We start from the raw sequence: 21,589 nt of genomic DNA, 5'->3' as shown, positions 1-21,589 counted from the left end.
TTGGCTAGATTTATAGCGAGGTTTTCAAAAACACTCCTCGTTTAGTAAACATCATGTCATGACAAAATTAACAATAGAGAGGTTTTTTTAAAAAAACCTCTGATTAAAATCAAAGGAAATAAAACTTGTACTGACACAAGCTTCCCTAAAAATCTTCTGAGTTGTCTTAACAGGAATAGAGCCTGACACCAATCAGTGTGTCAAGGCTCGATTCCTGTGAGCAAATCTCGGAGTTTTTCCTCCAAGTAGCTTGTACCAGTGACTGATCAACATATTTGTCAGATTTCTTCAAAGCGTTACATACACTATCATTTTATTCCCACCATCATCTCTGCGATGAGCCTTGGTGGTCGAAAAATTTACTCTACCCCTCCCCCTTCCCATAACGTATTGTGACTATTTTCGATACACAAAATGTGAAAGAAATTTAATGTATTCTATGCTTTTATATAATTTGACGATTATTTTAAGTTTTGTATGTTATCGTCTTTGGCGTAAGTGAGCCTTCATTTCCTGAATTCGGTTGGCCAGCGGACGATTCGACGAGGCACATTTTCCGAGAACTAGATCCAGGCCTTCCTCGCTCTTCTGAGCGAAAGCTGTTTCTGCTGCGTCTTCAAATTTGCTGGGAATCAATCAAGAAATTAACCAGGAATTAGCAGAGTTAGTGAACAAGTTTGCTAGCCAGTCGTCACAACGCAATATAAATGTAGAAAGTACAGAATTCATTTAGTCCTCGTGTGAAACACATCAAGCACAAGAGCCTTCACATGGCATACTAGAGACACAGCTCGTCAGAAATCTGTACGGTGTCTCTGATTGGTTAATACAGATTTTCGCGCGCAAGTATCAGCCAATGAGAGAAACGACACCCTAAGTCATCAGTATGAATTTTTTCCCACTCGAATCTCCAAAGTTACTGTTGAAAAGGATGGGAATGGCCGCGCTAAGAAAGACGTCCTTTTAAGGTGGCTCGACCCAGTTTTTTTCTAGCGATACCTATCATCTTTGAAACCCTCATACTTAAAGGGATTAATGTCAATGACATATCCACTATATCACATGGATTACACATAGACTGAACTGCAATATGATATAAATTTTTGGGAGATCGAAATGAATATCACGTGACAATGACGTCACACAGGTTTTTGCTCTGAATCGAATTTTAGCCCGTAACCGCATTTTCTCTCAAGATCCTTCATGTTACGTATACCTTGGGTGTTTGCCTTCAGCTCTGCGGAGTTTCATCGAAATCTACAAGAGGAATTTTGAAATATCTTGGAATTTCTTTTTAGATGGTATAATTTATGCGTAAAATAAAGACAAGACTTCATATAAAGAAATTTGCTCCTTTTTTGATGTTTAATGAGAGTCTTTAGCCCTCATTCCTTTTAAAAATGTCCCATATCCGATATCCAAACGGTAAGAAGTAGGTAGACTTGCGCGATTTCAAAAAAAATTGAAATATATGAATCATAGTGAAGCTCAATGTTTAGCTCTATTTACCAATTTTCCGCCTACTTTCGCAAAAAAGCGATTATTTCAAACCTCGTCGATGAATTTTCTCCAAAATTTTTCAGGGTTGCAATTGATTAGTACACTACACAATCCCTGAATTTCATGCTCATTGAAAACTTCTAAGGTTGTCTAAAATAAACGCAAAATTAAGTAAATATTGAAGCGATCTCGTAGTTTTGAATAATTTTGTGCTCTGGGATTTCCTATTGTTTCGAGTTGGAAAGCTTTCGGAAGGTAGCCAAGCGTAGTCATTTGACGCGTGGTGCACAGGAATTCGATGTTGTGCTTAACTCGAAACAATAGGAAATCCCAGAGCACAAAATTATTCAAAACTACGAAATCGCTTCAATATTTACTCAATTTTGCGTTTAATTTAGACAACCTTAGAAGTTTTCAATGAGCATGAAATTCAGGGATTGTGTAGTGTACTGATCAATTGCCACCCTGAAAAATTTTAGAGAAAATTCATCGACGAGTTTTAAAAAAAAATCGCTTTTTTGCGAAAGTAGGCGTAAAATTGGTAAATAGAGCTAAACATTGAGCTTCACTATGATTCATATATTTCAATTTTTTTTGAAATCGCGCAAGTCTACCTACTTCTTACCGTTTGGATATCGGATATGGGACATTTTTAAAAGGAATGAGGGCTAAAGACTCTCATTAAACATCAAAAAAGGAGCAAATTTCTTCATATGAAGTCTTGTCTTTATTTTACGCATAAATTATACCATCTAAAAAGAAATTCCAAGATATTTCAAAATTCCTCTTGTAGATTTCGATGAAACTCCGCAGAGCTGAAGGCAAACACCCAAGGTATACGTAGCGTGAAGGATCTTGAGAGAAAATGCGGTTACGGGCTAAAATTCGATTCAGAGCAAAAACCTGTGTGACGTCATTGTCACGTGATATTCATTTCGATCTCCCAAAAATTTATATCATATTGCAGTTCAGTCTAATAATAATAATAATAAATAATAATAATAAAAGCTTTTATTTATACACGATAAATGTTTTGCAGCATAGCTGATGTGGTCGTGTTTACAAATTACTATTGAAGCTAACTAAACCCTTAAATAACAAATTAATCACTACAAACTAAGCATTCCAAACAAACAAAAATACACAACCTCTAAATCCCTAATACTTTCAAAGCACCCTTGAAACTTGCCAACGATTCTTTAAGGCGGGCCTCGTTATTCAAAGAATTCCATAATGTGGCCCCTTCATAAGTAATCGACTTTTTGAGAAAGTCAGTCTTTGGTCTTGGTACTGACAAGCAATTTTTCCTTCTAAGATTGTAATTAGTCTTCTGCTCCGTCCACAAGTGTTGTAATTGGACCGGAGCACCTCCAGATACACATTTGAAGACAAAACAAAGTACCCTGCGGATGTACATTTGCCTCAATGGTATCCACTTTGCTTGACGCAGTACGTCTTCTGAAGGGGTGAACCAGTCTAAGCCGAAAATTATCTTGGCGGCACGCACATGGATTTTTTCTAAGTCACTAAAAAGTGTTGAGCCACACGACCCCCAGACTATCATACCGTACATTACAGACGGTAAAATTACTTTAAAATAAAAGTCTACTCTCGCAGGAATTGGCAAAAAATACAATGATCTTAAAAGGTTCAGTTTCTGGGTGAAACGTTTACACAGTTCTTTGACATGAATGTTCCATTTGAGTGCACTGTCTATTTGGACACCTAGACACCTTGCTGAAGTGACTTGCCTGATGTTATTTTCCCCAAGCTTAATGCTTTGTAAAGGGCCAGTAAATGATCCTCGGTATAGCAGCATATATTCTGTTTTTCCCGGGTGTGGCGTCAGCAAATTTTGACAACACCAGCGATATAATTTCCGTAAGATGTAATTTAGCACGGTGGCTACCATGTCCGGACTTGTGGCCGCGACGTAGATGGTTGTGTCATCAGCATACATGTGAAGCTCTCCTTCACTACCATCGGTTATATTTGGCAGATCGTTGCAGAACAATGCAAAAAGTAGAGGACCAAGGACAGATCCTTGTGGTACGCCAAATTTCACTGTCTGTAGGCTGGATCGACTGCCGTTAATTACCGTGATCTGGTGTCTTTCTATGTCTATGTCTATGTGTAATCCATGTGATATAGTGGATATGTCATTGACATTAATCCCTTTAAGTATGAGGGTTTCAAAGATGATAGGTATCGCTAGAAAAAAACTGGGTCGAGCCACCTTAAGCTGGTCTCACATCGTTTCTTTAACAGTGGAAACTATTCGATCTGGCAGCTCCAAGATAACAAAACATGTAAAAACTTGATTTGTTCACTGTGTATGATTATATAAATCAGATAAGATGTGAGACAGAGAAGGGAATGCAACAAAGAATTTACCATACCCAATTTTGATGAAGCAGGCCACTTTATTCTCTGGCAGGACTCGTGGAACATATTTCTCTGCTTCTATTCTATTGTTGAATTCCAGGCACGCTTCAAAAAATGGCTGAATGAAAAAACAATTCAAGGTTAAAAAAGTATTTTGACATTTGACTTTGGTAAAAAGTTCCTTACAATTAAAAAGCCGACACCTATCTCCAAATTCCATGGCACTTTAAATTTTATTTGTCGGTTCCTCTATTCGTTATCTCCAAGACACGGGCATCTTTCCATCCACAAGAACGAATGCATACTGAGGTGAAATCCGAAAGTGGAAGGGAGGGAGGGAGGGAGGGAAATCTGTGATAGACGCATCACAATTAGGGAGACGGGAAGAGCCTGAGGTGGGGTGGAAATATTTTTCTTGTTGCTTCATGCTAACCTTGGCTAGTGTGGACAGCATTGGCCTGAACGGAGATTTTGTTTACTACCTAAAAATCATGTAATAGTGGTGTGAGTTGAGGTTGGACTGAAGGCATCTAGTACACACTACCGTTTGTGTTAACAGAAGCGTGGATTTCAGGCACCAGTCATCATAAAGAGGGTGGGGAGGGCTGGCGCAAAAAGGGTGAGGGTCAATGATTTTTATGCAGCGCTTAAAGTTAATTATCGGTGTTCTCCTCTTGCACACAGCGCCCCTCTACCGGAGAAGCGTGCGTAACGCCCTTTTCTCCACTCCCCCAGAAAAAACGGATTTCAAGGAAATTAATATTAAGATGACCAACAAGTCACCTCGTATCCTATCAAGGACTTGCGCGCTTTGGAAAATCTGTCAAGTTCCAACCAGTTGCGACTTTCAGCCAAGGCCCTGACTTTGAGCCAGTAGAACCTGACAATAAACGGATAAAATACAGTTGAATATTGAACCGTGAGGCAGGGTTTCTGTTCATTGTGTTGCTTTATCCGTTTCTGATTGGTGCAGCACGGCCTGACCAATCACAGTGGATATTTTGCCAACCACAGCCTTATTGACTTTTGCTCGAAATTCTAATCCCGGTCTTTGCAGGCTTAACTGATAGCAAAAGCTCTATTTTGCATGACATTTTTCTTACGTCACCATTTTTGTTTTGGACTCTTCGCCTGCCAGCATGTACCGTGAAACCAACATTTAATTATTTATTTTTTTGGAGTTACCCGGAAGTCGAGTGTTACTTGTGCAGTTTTTCGTGAGTTTAAATTGATATAGTTCTACTAGCTCTTCAATTAAGTAATGAATGCTGCCCGCACATTGATAAAACTTTGAACTTTTGAATGTGTGTCAACAGGTCTCATCAAGTGTAGCGAAAGTAGAAAATTTGTAGCCATACCACTTGTCATTTAACAATTTAAGTTCCAAAATTTCGATTCAGTCATTGCAACTTAAGTGTTTTGGTTAAAATAACGTAAAATAGGTGGGATAAAGAGCAAATTCACTTGAAAGTTTGTTTGTACACAGACTCTGATTTACTTGCACACAATAGAGAAATTACCAACCTTTTGTCTGGAACTTTAAATTCTTTCTTCAGTTGTTCAGCTACTTTTTGATCTCCTAGAAGAACGCACTATAACAAGATAATTAATTCTTCAGACCAGTTCCAAGGCTATTAACAAAAAGCAGCCGACTAGAAGAACTCGCGACTAGTATTTGAACCGGGGACCTTCAGTTTTTAAATTCAGCGCCCTAAGCCGGCACGCTGCCTCTACGCTTTGTTCAATTAATTGAAAATCAAATGGTCTACAACTGCATTCATTTTCTGCATCCCAAAGTCCTATATCTTTCGTTCTTTTGCTTTGTACGGCTGATGGTTCCGTTCATAGACCCTTTATAGACAGCTCCTTGTAGATAGTGCCGCTACATTGAAGACTCCTATAGGTAGTGTCCCCTATAAACAGACCCCTTGTAGTGTTCCTTATTGATAGACCCATTCAAGATAGTCCCCTTATGTAAATGGTAAATAGTGCCCCTTCTTAAGCTGGTAAATACCTGCTACTTTATGCTCTTCATACCTGATAAATTGTATCGCTTAATGACAGATCCGTAAATGACTTTCTGTACTTCTCCTCCAGTTTCACCTGGTATTCCATTAGTTTGATCTGTTCTTCTGTTGCCTGCAAGTGACAGGAGAGAGCGTGACAACCTTTGGTCACGCATTCATTTTGCACTATCGAGGGCAAGTATCGGCAAGTATTACATTGCCACAATAACTCAGGAATAAATAGCGTTTTGTAAAATGTAACTTAAGATGAGCATTCATGAAAATATTAGCCTCACTTCCGCTCATAGGAATCCGGGCAGCTGCGTTCCCTGGCCAGGATGATTGTGTTACACTCTTGGGACACACATTTCTCTCACAGTGCCTCTCTTCGCACAGAAGTATAAATGGGAACCAGTCAACTGTTATGCTAACCTGACAAACATGCTGGGGGTAACCCTGTGATGGACTAGCATCCCATCCAGGGGGGAGTAGCAATATCTCTAGCTGCTTCACACTACGGAAACCGGAATCATATGCAACCACTTACCCGATTCCTGGCTAATCTAGCGCTTAGATATTCTCGCAAATAGAGAAGATCTGGACACAAACTCACTGGACACTCACTGTAACCTTAAAGGGACGTTCTTAACGCGCTGACCTGGACACTAGTTTTCACATTTTGAAAAAAGACCACTGTGGACTTTTTTCAAACCAAACCTTCAGAAATCTGCTTCAATCTTCTTAGTGTTTCACTAAATGGGAAAATTTAGAAAAAAAAAAAACACTTTGAAGATTGAAGCAGATTTCTGAAGGTTCTCCATACGATTTTGATTTCGGGTTAAGGTGGACTTTTTTCAAAACGTGAACGATGACCATGTCCCTTTAACTGAAATTTTGGCAAATTTTGTGATTTTATTTATTGCGAAAATGACAAACATTTATACAAACTTAATCAAAGTCTGTGCAAATCTAGCCTGAGATTAATACTGCCATCGTATGATACTCGAAATGTTCATGCACAACTTGAATACGTTTTGGGGTGATATACAACAATCTCATCTTTCTTTAACTTTTAAAAACCAAGAACATTTTCAGGCTCAAATTATGTAAGAAATATAAAGAGCGTTCAGAAATCAATGTTGTTATAAGTTCTTATGAGTTTAATTATAACACACGTTATAACAACATAACGTGAACGCCATTTCAATTTGAGTAACTTTGAATCAAAACAAGAACAATAACACAGAAACAAGCGTTTTCTTTTTTTTATAGAGTCAACAGTAATGTGAAGCAACAGTGCTTACCTTGGCGTAAAAAGTGAAGTTTCCTTGTTGGTAAGACATTTGAGCTTTAGATAGTGTTTTTATCTTGGACTCCAGCGTCTAAACAAAAGCAATAAGAAGCAATGTTTACTATTTAAGTTCTTGCTACGATCACTGATCAAATCGTATTACTGTTGTGAATAGCTTAAGAAGCGTTACAAAAAAAAAAAGAGACTCGACAAGGATGGCTAAGTTTGGGCAAATTGATCACTTAGGGCGCTTTCCCTTTTAGAATTTCTGCACAATATCTTTTGGCGCATCAGAACAGAATTTTCCGGTTGACTGCATCGAAAATGGAAATTTTTGACGAAATTTCCCAAAAAAGAAATAGTCCGGCGGCTTAGCTCCTGAATTGTGCGATTATTGATACAAGCACCAAACTTTGCGGGATTACAAGCATTCGCATACTAATCAATTCTTGATATAGTGCCAACGCTAATTTCCCATTTTCAGCTAGTAAACAGCAATGAAGTTTTCAGCCGAGAGGCCCCTCCCCCACGAAGTACTTCTTCTGTACTTTTATAAACCTTTTATTGTAGATTTTTATTCATAAATACAGATATGAATACTTTAAATTAGGCTTACAGTTGTTATTTTTTACCATCTGTTTTATACCAATAATTTAGTCGGAAATTATTGCATGGGAAAAGATTTTTCGTTCCCCGCCCTCTGCTCCCTTGCGTCTTTCGTTTTGCGCTAGCGTCCAGGTCTCTCGCGATCGGTGAACCGTTCGCTAACAGAAGAAAAATAGGATAATATAGGGCTGTGAACAGTCATCTATATTTTGTACGTGCGACTTGGTATCACTACCTGACATAATAGTATTTGTCTATAAACCAGCTGCTCCTGCTAGTGTCAATTTGAGAACGATCCTAGAAAGAGTCCAGAGGCGCACCACTCGCTGGATACTAAGAACTAGAATCGGCGAGATGTCCTACAAACAACGACTGCTGACTCTTCGCTTGCTACCACTAACATATGACAGGAAACTGAGAGATCTTTTATTTTTCTATAACTGTATTTCTGGATACACTGACCTAAATATTGATCGATATGTTACTTTCGTCACGCATGGCGGTCCCGCTCTATAAACCCCACCCTCGTACTTAAACCTGCTTACTGTAAAACCGCAACTTTTCAAGCTTCTTTTTTCAATAGAATTGTAAAACCTTGGAACACTATCTGTAATCTCGCCCCTCACGACAAATTTTCTAGCCTAAGTTTATTCAAATATTTTCTGCGCGCCACTTATTTAACTTTACTGGACACCACCTATGATATTGACATGCCCTGCACCTGGTTCCTCTTCCGTAACTGCCCTTGCCACCGCTCTTAATTTTTGTGCCTAATATTATATTCAACTTGTTTTCTAACTTTAGCTATAAGTAATCAATTAGATTTTTAACCATAATTTTTAACTATAAGTAATAAATTAGATTTATTGTATTATTTTAAAAAAAAAATTAAGATTTTTATCACCATTCTTACTAGTTTTTAGGGTTGCGCCTCGCATGGGTAACATTATTTTCCGTTCGTGCAATTCCTTTTTGGTCCTTTTCTTTTTTTTAAATTATTTTGGTAAATTTTGAGACCAATAAAGTCAATAAACAAACAAATTAATAATTAATTTTAATAAATTACGGTTTCCATGGAAACCGGCGGTTTTCGGACTTGGCACTATATCTGAAAAAACTTCTGTTGGTGACCACTTTCATTGTGCCAAGTTTCATGCTTGTATCAAAAAGTGCACAATTCAACTAAAATTTCGAGCTAAGCCGCCGGACTAAAAACCCGGAATTTTCAGGGGTTTTCGGTCGAATGGTTCGCATTCTGGAAATTAAACAGCTTTCGGGATTTCTGTAAGCCTTTTCAGGAAATGTGGTCAACATTCGGAACCGTTCCGAAACTTCTGGAATTTTTGGTCGAACGTTTTTTTTTTAAGGAGTTATGCGTGTGTTTCGTCAGCTGCTCAAATCCTCCCCCTCCCACCCCTTCAAAGGCTCTATTACATGCAGTTCCTTTCAAAGTTTTGGCACCTTCCCACAATTTTTATTCTTTTCATCTTTCTAAATAGGAAATTCATTTACAAGAATTCAACAGGTTTGCACTTTAAAAGCGACGCTTGGGTCACGTGCGTTTTCTCGCGCTTGGCGCAGGTCACGTGTATCTACTTCAAGGTCATTGTGTCGTTCGTTTGTTGTGATTGGTCTTAGTTTTCCAGTCAGTTGAAACCCGCTCTGATATGCAAACTCAGCTAACAGTGATCAAGACGGAATGTAGAGAGACTAGTAGGTAGAATATTTATGTTGATGATACATTAGCTGACTGACCTTCTCATTGTAGCTGTCCTGTACATAGGCGTTGCCGCTGTTTAAAAACTGATCATCTTGGTAAAACAAGTCAACAAGTGTACGGCGATCTTGTTCCTTACAATACTGCAAGAAAAATAGGTCCGTAATGCATATATGTAATACAAGTCAACAAGTACAGATAGAGTAGTAGGTGCTTTACGCTTTGTTTTAGTGAACGAAAACAAATGAACACCAGAAATCAAATGCTAATAAACAATGAAAATATTTATATGCTGGATGGCAAACATTTTCATCCATCAACTTCCAAGTAGGCATCAGTGGTTTCAAAAATTGGGATTTCATAACGTTCTTTCCATTCCCTTGCACCTATTTCCTTCCACTTCCATGACCATTTTAACTTTACCCTCTTAATGATTGACGAGTTCAGAGGACGACTGCACTTCTGCCTTTTTTACACAAAAATCGCGACAATTAAATCACAAATTTAAGTTATAGAGTGATATCTCATGGCATCAAATTTTGATGACTTATACTGCGATACTGTGACATCTCGTTTAAAGAAATGTTTAAACCGTTGACTAGGCCTGTCTCAAGACTCACCTTGATGTAGAGGCTGAGTGCAACTGGTCGGTGACGTATGGCCATCAGGAACTCTCCCAGGGTCAGGTTATCCTTTAGATGCATCACAACCATGTACACTAAAAAAACACGACAGGTTAAGGTGGCTGGTTACGGTTTCCTGCCCAAATACTTTGATGTATCGACAATACCATACTTTGTTAGTTGTTGATACAATAATGGTATAAAACGAATGCCAATCGTTGGTGAACAAACTTGAGGTCAACGTTATGACTTAACAGGTTACCATAGTAACAGTATAACCTTTGCGGTCGTTTCTCGTTGTTTTGAAACAAGATTGTCACTTGTCAAAGCAATAACACACGACCACAAAGCCAAACGGGTGAACATGGGCCTGTTAAGTGCAGTTTTGTTTTGTTCATCGACATTGTTTATCCCATGCAAAGTCTAAAAAATTTCCAGTGAAGTAGTTCAGAGCCACCTTAAATTTTCGATAGTGTACAGACCCGCAGTGCGCATGTTCACTGTTTACCTAGGTCCGTGTCCCCGCTCATGATCGCCTTCTCCAGTGCCAGGTCATCTTTCTTCATGCGCATGAGCAGTGGTACTTGGTCAGCGGCCTTTGCTTCATAGTCCAAAAGCTACCGAAGTAAAAGAGACGTTTTAAATAGGTGTGGTGGGGCACGTGATCAATGTGACGTAATATGAACACGCGAAAATCGAATGCGTAAGAAGAGATTAAAGTTGTTTTTCAACGTGGCCGCCTATTTATCAAGTACAAAAACCCTTATACCCACTGACAGGCAGGGGGAGCAGAAACCCTAGCCCAACTAATTTCCATATAATTTGATTTCTGAAATATGGTAGCATTTGGTCGCTTTTTCAATTTAAAAAAATTCATTCACTTAAAAGTGATAATCAAAGCCTAACAAGAAGAAATCGACGATACTAATAATTAGTTCTGTCAACATACAAATTCTTATAATAAAAAGATCTGCATCTTGAAGAGACTTTTTGATGTTAAAAATGTCTTTTTAAAAGCGACGTTTCGAAAACAGTTGAACCCCGTTAGTACGAATCGTCAGGGTAATAAAAAAAAATAGCTCGAAATATACGCCGATAGTAAATGACTGAAGGGCAAATCCAAGGGAAATGGGTTTTAGCTCGAAATAACGGGCAATTCAAAATACCCGAGTTTGAATTAGCGGGTTATAATGGCAGACTGTTGTTGTTCTTGTGCGACCACAGTCTTAGTCTTATTTTTTAAAAACCACTCTCCGCTCGCGTTCAACAACGTCTCTTGGCACGGTTTATTCATATTATATGGAATACTTTAGAGAAATGGATCAACTACATTCATTTATAATTACTATTTCGATTTTTTTTTCTTAATCAAAGAAGAGATTTAGAAGACGGGTTTCCAAAACTTCAACCTCATGACCTAGCTACAGATTGTCATTAATTATTGAAATATTAAGACGGCTTTTTCACAATCAACACACTTATTCTCATAAATTGAATATATGACGTTGCATAGAAATTTTAAGGAGAACTTTCATTTTGATCACTGGTAATGACACCCACTGACCTTGATAGCTAGGTGCGTTCTCCCACAATCCACTGCTTTGGAAGCTATCTCTGAATATGATATCCCAGGAGTCTCACCGAGCTTAGAGTTGATGGCACGAGCTATTTCCTCGTCATCAACATTTGCCTGTTGGACCTTCAACAAAAATACACAATATTGACTTGTTTTAATTAGAATATAGAAGCATTTTACAAGCTTCAAAATGAGCCGCGGAGAAACTTTGCAATAAAACAGTTGTTTTATCTAAAACGACTTATAACAGTGGTTTTTGATTTCTATAAGGGGTTGGCAACAAAACAGAGACAGAGTCGCTGGAATTTTGCAAAGAAAATATCAACATTTTGTACTTTGAATACGTATAGCTTAACATTAATTACAACAACCTCTTTAAACCATTTCTTAATTCCCCTCGCTTTCTTGATCTTGTAGAGGTAAAGTTACACAAGAATGTCCTGAACATTTCAAAACCACAATCATGATTGAAAAGACAAGAAAAAAACTGATTTGAAAGTCATTTTGCATATCTTATACCAAGCACTGTTTTTTGAACACACCAAACCACGCAAAACCAAAGAAAGAAATCTGTAATTTACACTTAAGAGTAAAAAGAACTGTCAGTAACAACTTCCACAGTGTACGCTGAACATACTCACTTTATAGCAGGCCCAGTGTCCCAGAATACGACTAGCACCCTCCCCCTTGGGAATCTTTAGGTAATCACACATTCTTATCGCCAGGCAATAGTGACGTCTTAAAACGAGCCTGTAAAGAACAAAAAATCAACATTATGGTCCTTCTTACCCTAAGCAAATTTGAAAGGGTCTTGAGCGAGGCTGTCATTATACCTTGCTATCAGAAGTGCGACCTCAAAACAACAACAAACAGACAACAAAACAACGAGCTGGTAGTGTATTCTTGCAATTTCATCTTCAAGATACAACACGACAAAAAAATATTTCTAGTGCTCACAGTCAAACATGCAGGTAACCCTACGGCAATTCATATTCTTTTTTGAAAAAAAAAATAGGTAAATGTAAGTCCTCATTTGTGATCCGAAAGAATTTATGAATTTACACATAACTTTTGAAGTCGTGTAATAGTGAATTCCTCAAATAAAAATGCACCCTCCAAATGGAGTTTCCTTAAAAGTACCCTGTGTTACAGTGTATAAAGAAGATGTTTGTTGTAATTCCAAAAAAAGTAAAGAGACCTTTGACAGCAGATAAACCCCCCCCCCCCCAAAAAATATGCGCTCCAGACAGAGAGTTGTATATTTAATAAAAAGATATCTGTAGGAGAAGGTCAAAGTTGTGTACCAAGATTATAGTTTGGAACAAGTGAAATTATACATAAGCCTTATGGATCGCCTGGCGCTAGAAGGGCAGATAATGATGATTTGATTTCTGAAATATGGTAGCATGTGGTCGGTTTTCAATTTTAAAAAAATACATTCACTAAAAAGTGTTATCAAAGCCTATTACAAGAGGAAATCGACGATACAATTAATTGGTTCTGTCAGCATACAAATTCTTATAATAATAATAATAATAATAATAATAATAATAATAATAAGATCTGCATCTTGAAGAGACTTTTTGATGTTAGAAATGTCTTCTTAAAAGCGACGTTTCGAAAACAGTTGAACCCCGTTAGTACGAATCGTCAGGGTAATAAAAAAAAATAGCTCGAAATAGCCGATAGTAAATGACTGAAGGGCAAATCCAAGGGAAATGGGTTTTAGCTCGAAATAACGGGCAATTCGACACTGCAACATCGTGCATGTCACTAAAACTAAAATTACCACAGAGAAGAGCCGTCGGGTGCAAAGCGCAAAACTTACCTGTCGATTAGGGTTTTCATCGTAAGCTTTTCCAGTCTGAAGATCATTAAGGATTTTAATTACAAAACAGTGGACAAATGAAAGACACACTCAGCCAATATAGGCTTCAGTGGAATTGCGATAAAAACCAAAAACATTACTTCATTTTTTTGAAGCAGCCTTTACTTAAAGTTTGAGTCACTAGTCTCACCTGAGCCGCTGGTGGGTTTGTCACGCAACGATTTCCACAACTACTGGGGACTGAGAAACATTGCGTGACAACCTAAATAACGGCTGCAAATGAGACTCTAAGTCAATGGACATGAAACTAATTTAAAAATTTTCATCAAACTGTTAACACTTTTTCTGCCATAAATTATCTGATAAAGCCATTTTGTGTTTTGTCAGCTAAAAGGGGAAATATGAATAATTGACATCAATATACCTTTAAAGTTACTTGAAATAAACTTGAAAAACTCACTTCCCCAGACTGTAAAATGATTTACATAGTCCATAGAGTCAGTTTACAACTACAGTCAACTCTCTCTAAACGGACACCTTTATAAGATGGACACCTAGTGTTGGACCCGTCCCTGTTGTTTTTGAGTCATTTTACTGTTACTTAACTCCCTCCCTACCCTCTCTAGAACGGACAGCTGGAGCCGGTCCCGACAGTGTCCATTAAAGAGAGAGTTGACTGTAATACATTTTGAGATAGAAAGTACTGGTACTTGGGGATAAAACCAGGGTTAATATTACTTAAAGATGATATTAAAATCTCAAAGGATACTGGTTATATGTAAGAGGCATACCGACCATATAGTCCCGCACAGCGTTTAACACTCGCAGTGATCTGCACATCGACACAAACGCCTGCGGAGGCATGTCAGTTAAAAAACTTTTACCAAATGAAGCAGCCTGAAAAGCAAAAAGAAAAATTCCTATTCAAATTATACATCATGTTAACAGAGCTGCAGTGTGCTGAAAAACGTTTTAAATAAGAAGTTTTTGTATAAAAGGGGTCTTAAGGCCATCCTCATGCCCAGTAATAGGTAAGCTATAAAAGCGCTGATGGCTAAAAACAACCTCCTTTTTTCCCAGGGCTTGTTCTATGAGGGTTGAAGAGCTTTCATGAGTTGCTCACTCTCTTTTCCAGGAACTGTGGGTGTTGATAGAGAGGGATAAAAAAAAAGGGGAAAGAAAGGAAAAAAAAAAAAAAAAAAAAACCGACCTTTACGCTACGTGTGTAAATATCAAGGGGTCTAACTTGGAGTGTTAACTTACCCTCAAAAGGCCTCTTTGTACTGCAGGCTCATGTTCTCCAGCGGCAGCATGGATGCACTGTTGAACTGCTTCAGGAAGACGTTCTTTGATCATTCGAATATACTCCTCTGCTCGGGCGCTCTTTTTCTGTTAACGAAGAAAGATATTTTGATTTCAGTGTTATAACTTAAACTTTCAGTGAAGTTAATTTTCTGCTAATGTTAATCTCAACAAAACATAAGCAGTAAAACACTTTTAAACACAAGACATTGGACCCTCAATCAACTTTTAATCCTGGGTTAGAGTTAATCGGCTTTCAAACAACCTGGCCCTGGAAGAAGTGGGTGGCAATTGTCTTGCCCAACAATGAAGGAGAGCTACAGACATGGATTTATGTATTCCAACCTACAGGGCAGGCGTGTAGAGTAAAGTGTGAAGGCATAATTTTGATAAGAAAGGGATTATGCCCCGGGGGGGCATAATCCCTATGTAAGGTATACTCCCCTATGTAAGGTATATAGGTATGTGCCGCCCCAAAGGGTATGGTTTTTGAGCCGCTATGGTCTGAAAACGGGTATAGATTTTGAAAAATTTTGGTCTTAAATTGGATATGGTTATCTGGGGAACGTTCACGAAAGCTTATAAACTTATTTTTCTTCCCAGTAACCGGAGCGAGTAACTGGTGAGAGACAAAGAGAAATAGCCGGATAAAATATATCATTTCAGCTAAATTATTCCTATTCATCCTTGTTATGTTGACTTCCGTTCAGCGTTCATTTCAAGGTCAGGTCTGAAAACGGGTATGGATTTTGAGTCCAGGTCTGAAAAAGGGGGGTGGAAAATGACAATTTTTTGGTCTGAAATTGGGTCTGAATTTGGAGATGCGGGCGGCACACCCCCACCAAAAATTCCAAGGAGTACCCCCCCCCCCCCGGGGGATTATGGTTCTTTGTTTTTTGTAAATTTGACCTCTCAACACACACGAACACAAAAACAAAACAAAGGACAACACAATCATGAATGGACATCAAAACTTTTTGGTGTCTTACGGAATAGAAGTATACCTTATTAAAGGAAGTTAACGTTCCTCTAAATTAAGGTCTTTGAAATTAACGTGACTTAAATTAACGCACATTGAAAGGGGGATTTCTTTTAAAAAAAGGAAATTAATGTGAAGGATGGGGCAATTTTTTAAATTGAAGTAAATGAACACGATTTTTTATGTCTCTAAAGATATTTTGGCTGCTGTAAGGCTCTTCTGAAAGCAAGAATAAACTGGAAAAATTGAGGATGACCGGCCTATCCCCCACCCGGGGCCAGGAACTATTAAAGCATTGCAGATGACATATCTTAATGGCTTTTACATTGTAAAAGACTGAAAAATAGTGTACATGTACAGAGGAGAGCAAGGAGCAGGGATGGCACAGTGGTGAGAGCACTTGCCTCCCACCAATGTGGCCTGGGTTCGATTCTGGCCCGGTACCATATGTGGGTTGAGTTTGTTGTTGGTTCTCGTCCTTGCTCCGAGGGTTTTTCTCCGGATTCTCCGGTTTTCCTCCCTTCACAAAAACTAACACTTCCAAATTCCAATTCAATCTGGAATCAGTGGGATCAAGAAGAGCCACCTAGTGGAAGATCATACTGTAAATTCCCATTTATTTATTTTATTTTATTTATATTGTTTCCTAATTTCTATATGTGTTGGGACAGTGCCCAGTAATAATTTTAAAAGGTCTTGAAAATTAACGCTCTACTTAAAAAATATCCTGGAAAATAATGCTCACAAAAAATAACGCGACCTAAATTAACGCAAAATTATGATTATTTGCGTTAATTTCCTCTAATAAGGTACTTGCCTCAAATTCTTTGGAAGCATCAAACAACATGGCACCAGGCTCCATTGAACCAATCTTAAATACTTGCTCAACAGCCGCTGGAAAATGAATGGAACATTACTGAGAGGTGAAACAAGTGCAGTTGAATCCCGAAAACTCGAATCTTCAAGGGAAATTGAAACAGGTTCGGATTATCGGTGGTTTGAGTTATGAAGGGTAAAATTAGTATGAAAATGACCTGAAGGGGAATCGAAAAAGGTTTGTGTTAGCGGGAAGTTCGAGTTATTGAGGGATTGAGTTATCGGGATTCGACTGTAGCTCATTTTAAATTTAACATGGTCTTAGACATAGACATAGACATAGAGACATAGACATAATTTACTTATACACGAAGAGCTTAGGAGGCATAGCTAGTTAAAACGCTCTTGTGAAATGAAAAAGGTTTAAAAATTACAAATAAAAGACGGTTAAAAAGGTAAAAAGTGTATATGTACAAAATTGTGATTATGACATGAATAAATAGAAATCTATATAAATATAATTCTAGTTAAAAGCTTACATGGAAGGGAATTTATATCTGAGGCTTTTGAACAGTAGGTTAACATGGAAAAAGACTGGCTTCTCAAAAGAGATAGGAGGTATGTTTAGTTACAAATTAAAGTGATGAGAGTTGCAAAGTAATTATGAATTTGTTTTCACTTCCTTGTATTTTTCCACAAGCATCTCTTGAGATATTTGTTTCAAAATTTAAAAAGAACACCTCACACACACTATACAACTAACCAGGCACTCTCTGTAGCAGCTCATGAGCCTCATTGCTGATGATTCTAACTCCATCCAACTCCTGAACGAGGTGAACTGTACTGTCCATCTGATATGTTGTGTATGTCAAGGAAAATTCTTAAAATTATATTCATCCACCAGAGGTTAAAATGAATGTATATATCGTGGTTTAAATCTATCTTTGGTTTCCATTTTTCACTGTCTCATATTCATTATCATAGCCTGAAAAAAAAAAAAAAAAATCTTTTAAACAAGATAAATTTAAACCACAACATATACAAGTTTCCAGGAATTGAATTCTTTGCAATGCACAGATTGATTGATAAATTTGAACCACGCTCATCATAACAAACCCCCAGGCAGGGTACTCAAGGGAAAAGAGACAGGAAGGGAGGAGTAAGATATGATTTAACACGTCCCAACCCAGCTAAAAAAGGGATAAATCCCTAAAATCGCTTGACCTTTTGACACAAAATATCCCACATCCAACAACACTATGTATGTACAGTGTAACACAAAATACTGATGCTTACAAAGTGCCTAGTGCTACTAGAGCTTGAACTCATTTCTGTGTCATGAAACCACCATGACTACAATACTGGATGAAACCAGTCGAGACAAACGAATGTCTTGACTGGCAAGCTTGTTAAAATGATGTTATTCCCCTCTGCTCCCACTCAATGTTGTTTTATAGGGTTTGCAATTCACCAGGCTTTGTTTCCATAAAACGACAACATTGACAACATTGAAATAGGGGAGGGGGGATTGACAAAAATGAGCTGTAGTTCCAAAATAATATTGGTGAAAATTAGCAAAGTGTCTCAACCATTTTGGCAGGAATTGTAGGAGCTTTGCTAGACCCCCCTGGATGGGATACTAATCAGACCATTTTGAGTTACCTTCCCATCCCCTGGCATTGTTAGGTTGACCCCTCCCCCCGGATGGGATACTAACCTGTCAATTGTAGGTTACCGTCCCCTCCCTAGCATTCTGTTCGTTCGCCCCACCAATTTGCCAGTGCGTGTGACCTGGGTGGAGAGCGGCACTGTGGGAGTAAAGTTCTTTGAACTTCCCTGGCCAGCACCTGGAACACTCAGTACAGAACCAAACATGCTTACCATGGCAAAGATGCCTCTCTGCTATATCTCATATGCCTTATGGAAGTGTAGGTATGAATAAAACACTGTATATTTTATGATAAAAACAAAGGATATCTTATGGTGTCTTTTGTTGGTCCAACCACATCTAAGTAATCGTCCCAGTAACAGATCACTGCACCCATTGCACACCTGTGTAGTGACAATAAAACGCAAATTTAAGAGTTAGAGTTTCCACATTGTTACAATGTAAATATCAGCTTAATAGGAACCTTTTAATTAGAAAGATGCCAGAAATGAGTTAAAAATTTGATAAGGTGGAAGAAGCGAGAAATCCTCACAACAGAAGCTTTGATACATAGAGATCACATTTTGATCTATTCAATGCTTGCCATTAAAATTATTAATGATCATCTCAATCTTCCGAAGTCTAACCAGCCTCTCTCACCTTTTCAGTTGATTAGTATCTTTTCTTGTTTTTGTATACTTGTACAATACAATAAATTACTCCATGTATCACAGAGTTACCCAAAAACCCAACAGCATGTAGCTTCAGTCAGTCACCCTTCAAACAATAGATGGAATAAGGCTTACCATGCTAGCTGCTTGGGTCTTGAATGACAGGCAGTGTTGAACTCACAGTAGACTTTCTGTAAGGAGAAGAAATGAATGAATGAATAAATCGCTGGGTGAGTGGGTTGGCTAGTCAGTTGGTCAGTCAATGCAATTTTAGTAAACAAGAAAATTAGAAGTGTGTGACCAAACTGCTGATAAGGTCAACTACCACAATACACATATCCTAATAGTTTTATTTATTTTCATGGACAGTTCTATAATACCGTTAAATTCTGGTTATAAGCTCCCCCGCTTATAAGCCCCTCCGGTTATAGTCCCATCTACTTGGGAACAAAAAAATACACCCGGTTATAAGCCTTCCCCCCCCCCCCGGATATAAGCCCCCCTCTGCCAGATGACAGTACTGAACAAGGCTAAATGTTGCTTTATTATGCGTTTTTAACTTAAAAACGTATTTCCCGTGGCTGGTTTCCAAACGTTTTTTGTTATTCTGCTTATAAGCCCTCCCGGATAATTTATAAGCCCCTCTGTTTATAAGCCCACACAAAACCCCTTACGAATTTGTATAAGCCCAGGGCTTATAACCGTAATTTTACGGTAATAAGTTCGAGCTTTGTATGGGGAAATCAAACTTTAAAATGCACATAATTATCTTTGCTGCTGAATGAATGTATGACTGTTCTTTTTAGGTAGGCTGTTCTGAGTAACTAATAAGATCCCATAGTTTTAAGGAACATTTGAACAGTATCCTTTTAAGTTCTAATATCATAAGAGCAGGATACAGATGCAATATTAGTGGATGGTCTTTACATCTTTAGAGATACTAAAGTTATGGTTATATTGCAGCTTTATATTACCATTAACTTTATTTCGCTGTCAAACTTGAAAACTAACTTACCGTAATGATTCGATTTAGCGCCCGGGGCGCTTATTTACTTTTGGCACCTTAAGGGAGGGCGCTTATTCGAGACAGGGCGCTTATTCGGGACAGGGTGCTTATTTAATTTTTCGAAAAACAACCAAATGTTCAAAACAAAACTTTAATAAATATTAGCAAATTGTTAAAAGTTCAGCTACTTTTAAAAGAATTGTTCATTTAAGCAGTAAATATATACATGCACGGTACGGTAAATGTTTATGCGTTTATCTATTCGACGTCAATGACTTCAGTAGGGGCATTTATCCGCAATAGGGAGCGCTTATTGAAATAGGGGCGCTTATTTACAAAAACACATTCGAACAGGGGGCGCTTATTGGAAGGAGGGCGCTAAATCGAATCATTACGGTAATCTGCAAATTTGTAATACATTTGTAAGTCAATTTCTAAAGACAACAACAATAAAACCTGCAGATCTGCCGATCCAATCCATAGCAAACCAGTGTCAGTGAACATTGCCAAGTATTCGTAATTGTAAGATATTGCCATCTCTATAATGGAAGTCACTGCCCCTTCTTGGAAAGTCACAGTCTGTTTTGATGAAAGAAACCATTACATGTAATTAATAATAATTTTTAATTATGCAGTTTTAACTACACATATTCCTATTTTTCTACTTTTGGACGATTATTACTGTTAGGAATTCACTACCTCAGGACAGCAGGCTAATAAGCTTTTAGCCAGGATTTAAAAAGTGGGAGTCCAAAATTTTTATAAGGCCTGACTTTGTCCCCATAGGAGGGCCAGAGGAGCATGCAGGTATCTAAAGATTTCCAATTTTGTTTAAAAAAAAACAGTTATTCATATTAATTTTCTCTAAAGAGTGGCCATCCACTGGACTCCTGGGCCCGGTTGCATAAAAATACTTAAGATTATGGGTGATTTTCTGCAACAGCTCTCTGAGTTCCGGTGAATGTTTTCAAAGCGTTTTGGTTTTTCCAGTGCTCTTTAGTACATTTTCTCCCGATTTATCCTCATAAGCACGGGAGAAAACCCCTCAGAGCACAGGGAATGGCTGCAGAAAATCTCACGTAATCTTAAGTATTTTTATGCAACCGGGCCCTGGACTCCCATCTGGCTAAAAGTCTTCCTCAGGGACAGGAAAAACATTATACTGTCATGTACCACTTGTATGTGGGTCACAGCCCTAATGTGCGACTATTCAAACTGAAGCTCTTGAAGAATACTTTTGATGACTTCTCAAAATGAAATTTGAAAAAATTAAAATAATTGACAGTGTAAAGGTTTACTTGCCTGTTTGTTACACTGACTCTTGTCAGTAAGGTACAGCAGATTGTCAATTGCCACAAGCAGTGAAGAACCCCTGTCATGTGGCATAATCACCCAACTGCTGGGCGGAGCATCTAACCCTATCGGCAATGACAAGCTTGTTAGCAATGTCAAATGAACAGTAAATAACTTCAACCTTCAGGGGGGGGGGAGGCACATCAGGTCGAGTTATCAAGGGTAAAATTAGCAAGAAAATGACCTGGTCCATTTGGTGCAGGCAAAGCTAACGAATTGGTTTTGGTGGGATGCACAATGGCTGATGGAATGGTTGGTTTGTTAGACTCCATTTTCTAAAAT

The 21,589-nt window shown here is 38.2% G+C and overlaps 2 protein-coding genes across 3 annotated transcripts in view; one reads left to right on the top strand and one right to left on the bottom strand.

Moving 5' to 3' along the window:
* Window positions 1-107: 107 nt before the first annotated feature.
* The window catches only part of LOC144661742 (vacuolar protein sorting-associated protein 16 homolog), a 34,737-nt gene continuing 13,255 nt past the window's right edge, over window positions 108-21,589 (bottom strand). Inside the window, exons 6-26 of one of the 2 annotated variants that reach the window (XM_078522566.1) lie at window positions 21,257-21,372; window positions 20,411-20,533; window positions 19,084-19,139; window positions 18,607-18,681; window positions 17,393-17,487; window positions 16,631-16,707; window positions 14,796-14,921; window positions 14,302-14,429; window positions 13,533-13,568; window positions 12,346-12,454; window positions 11,693-11,827; window positions 10,637-10,745; window positions 10,126-10,223; window positions 9,544-9,648; window positions 7,196-7,273; window positions 5,923-6,024; window positions 5,410-5,477; window positions 4,669-4,765; window positions 3,900-4,003; window positions 471-625; window positions 108-426 (exon numbers count right to left, since the gene is read on the bottom strand). In XM_078522566.1, the coding sequence (XP_078378692.1) occupies window positions 481-625; window positions 3,900-4,003; window positions 4,669-4,765; window positions 5,410-5,477; window positions 5,923-6,024; window positions 7,196-7,273; window positions 9,544-9,648; window positions 10,126-10,223; window positions 10,637-10,745; window positions 11,693-11,827; window positions 12,346-12,454; window positions 13,533-13,568; window positions 14,302-14,429; window positions 14,796-14,921; window positions 16,631-16,707; window positions 17,393-17,487; window positions 18,607-18,681; window positions 19,084-19,139; window positions 20,411-20,533; window positions 21,257-21,372 (1,982 nt within the window). In that variant the 3' untranslated portion in view covers window positions 108-426; window positions 471-480. Of the gene's footprint in view, window positions 626-3,899; window positions 4,004-4,668; window positions 4,766-5,409; window positions 5,478-5,922; window positions 6,025-7,195; window positions 7,274-9,543; window positions 9,649-10,125; window positions 10,224-10,636; window positions 10,746-11,692; window positions 11,828-12,345; window positions 12,455-13,532; window positions 13,569-14,301; window positions 14,430-14,795; window positions 14,922-16,630; window positions 16,708-17,392; window positions 17,488-18,606; window positions 18,682-19,083; window positions 19,140-20,410; window positions 20,534-21,256; window positions 21,373-21,589 lie in introns of both variants that reach the window. The other variant, XM_078522565.1, reaches the window with a different exon arrangement.
* The window catches only part of LOC144661739 (uncharacterized), a 33,052-nt gene continuing 32,203 nt past the window's right edge, over window positions 20,741-21,589 (top strand). Inside the window, exon 1 of the mRNA XM_078522560.1 lies at window positions 20,741-20,761. Within this exon, the coding sequence (XP_078378686.1) occupies window positions 20,756-20,761 (6 nt within the window). The 5' untranslated portion in view covers window positions 20,741-20,755. The remainder of the gene's footprint in view (window positions 20,762-21,589) is intronic.

This window comes from Oculina patagonica, chromosome 7, assembly GCF_052425735.1.
Source record: "Oculina patagonica isolate OP01 chromosome 7, crgOcupat, whole genome shotgun sequence".
Taxonomy (NCBI): Eukaryota; Metazoa; Cnidaria; class Anthozoa; order Scleractinia; family Oculinidae; genus Oculina; species Oculina patagonica.
Note: the sequence above shows the minus strand (reverse complement) of the source record. Positions and strands in the feature narration are given on the sequence as shown.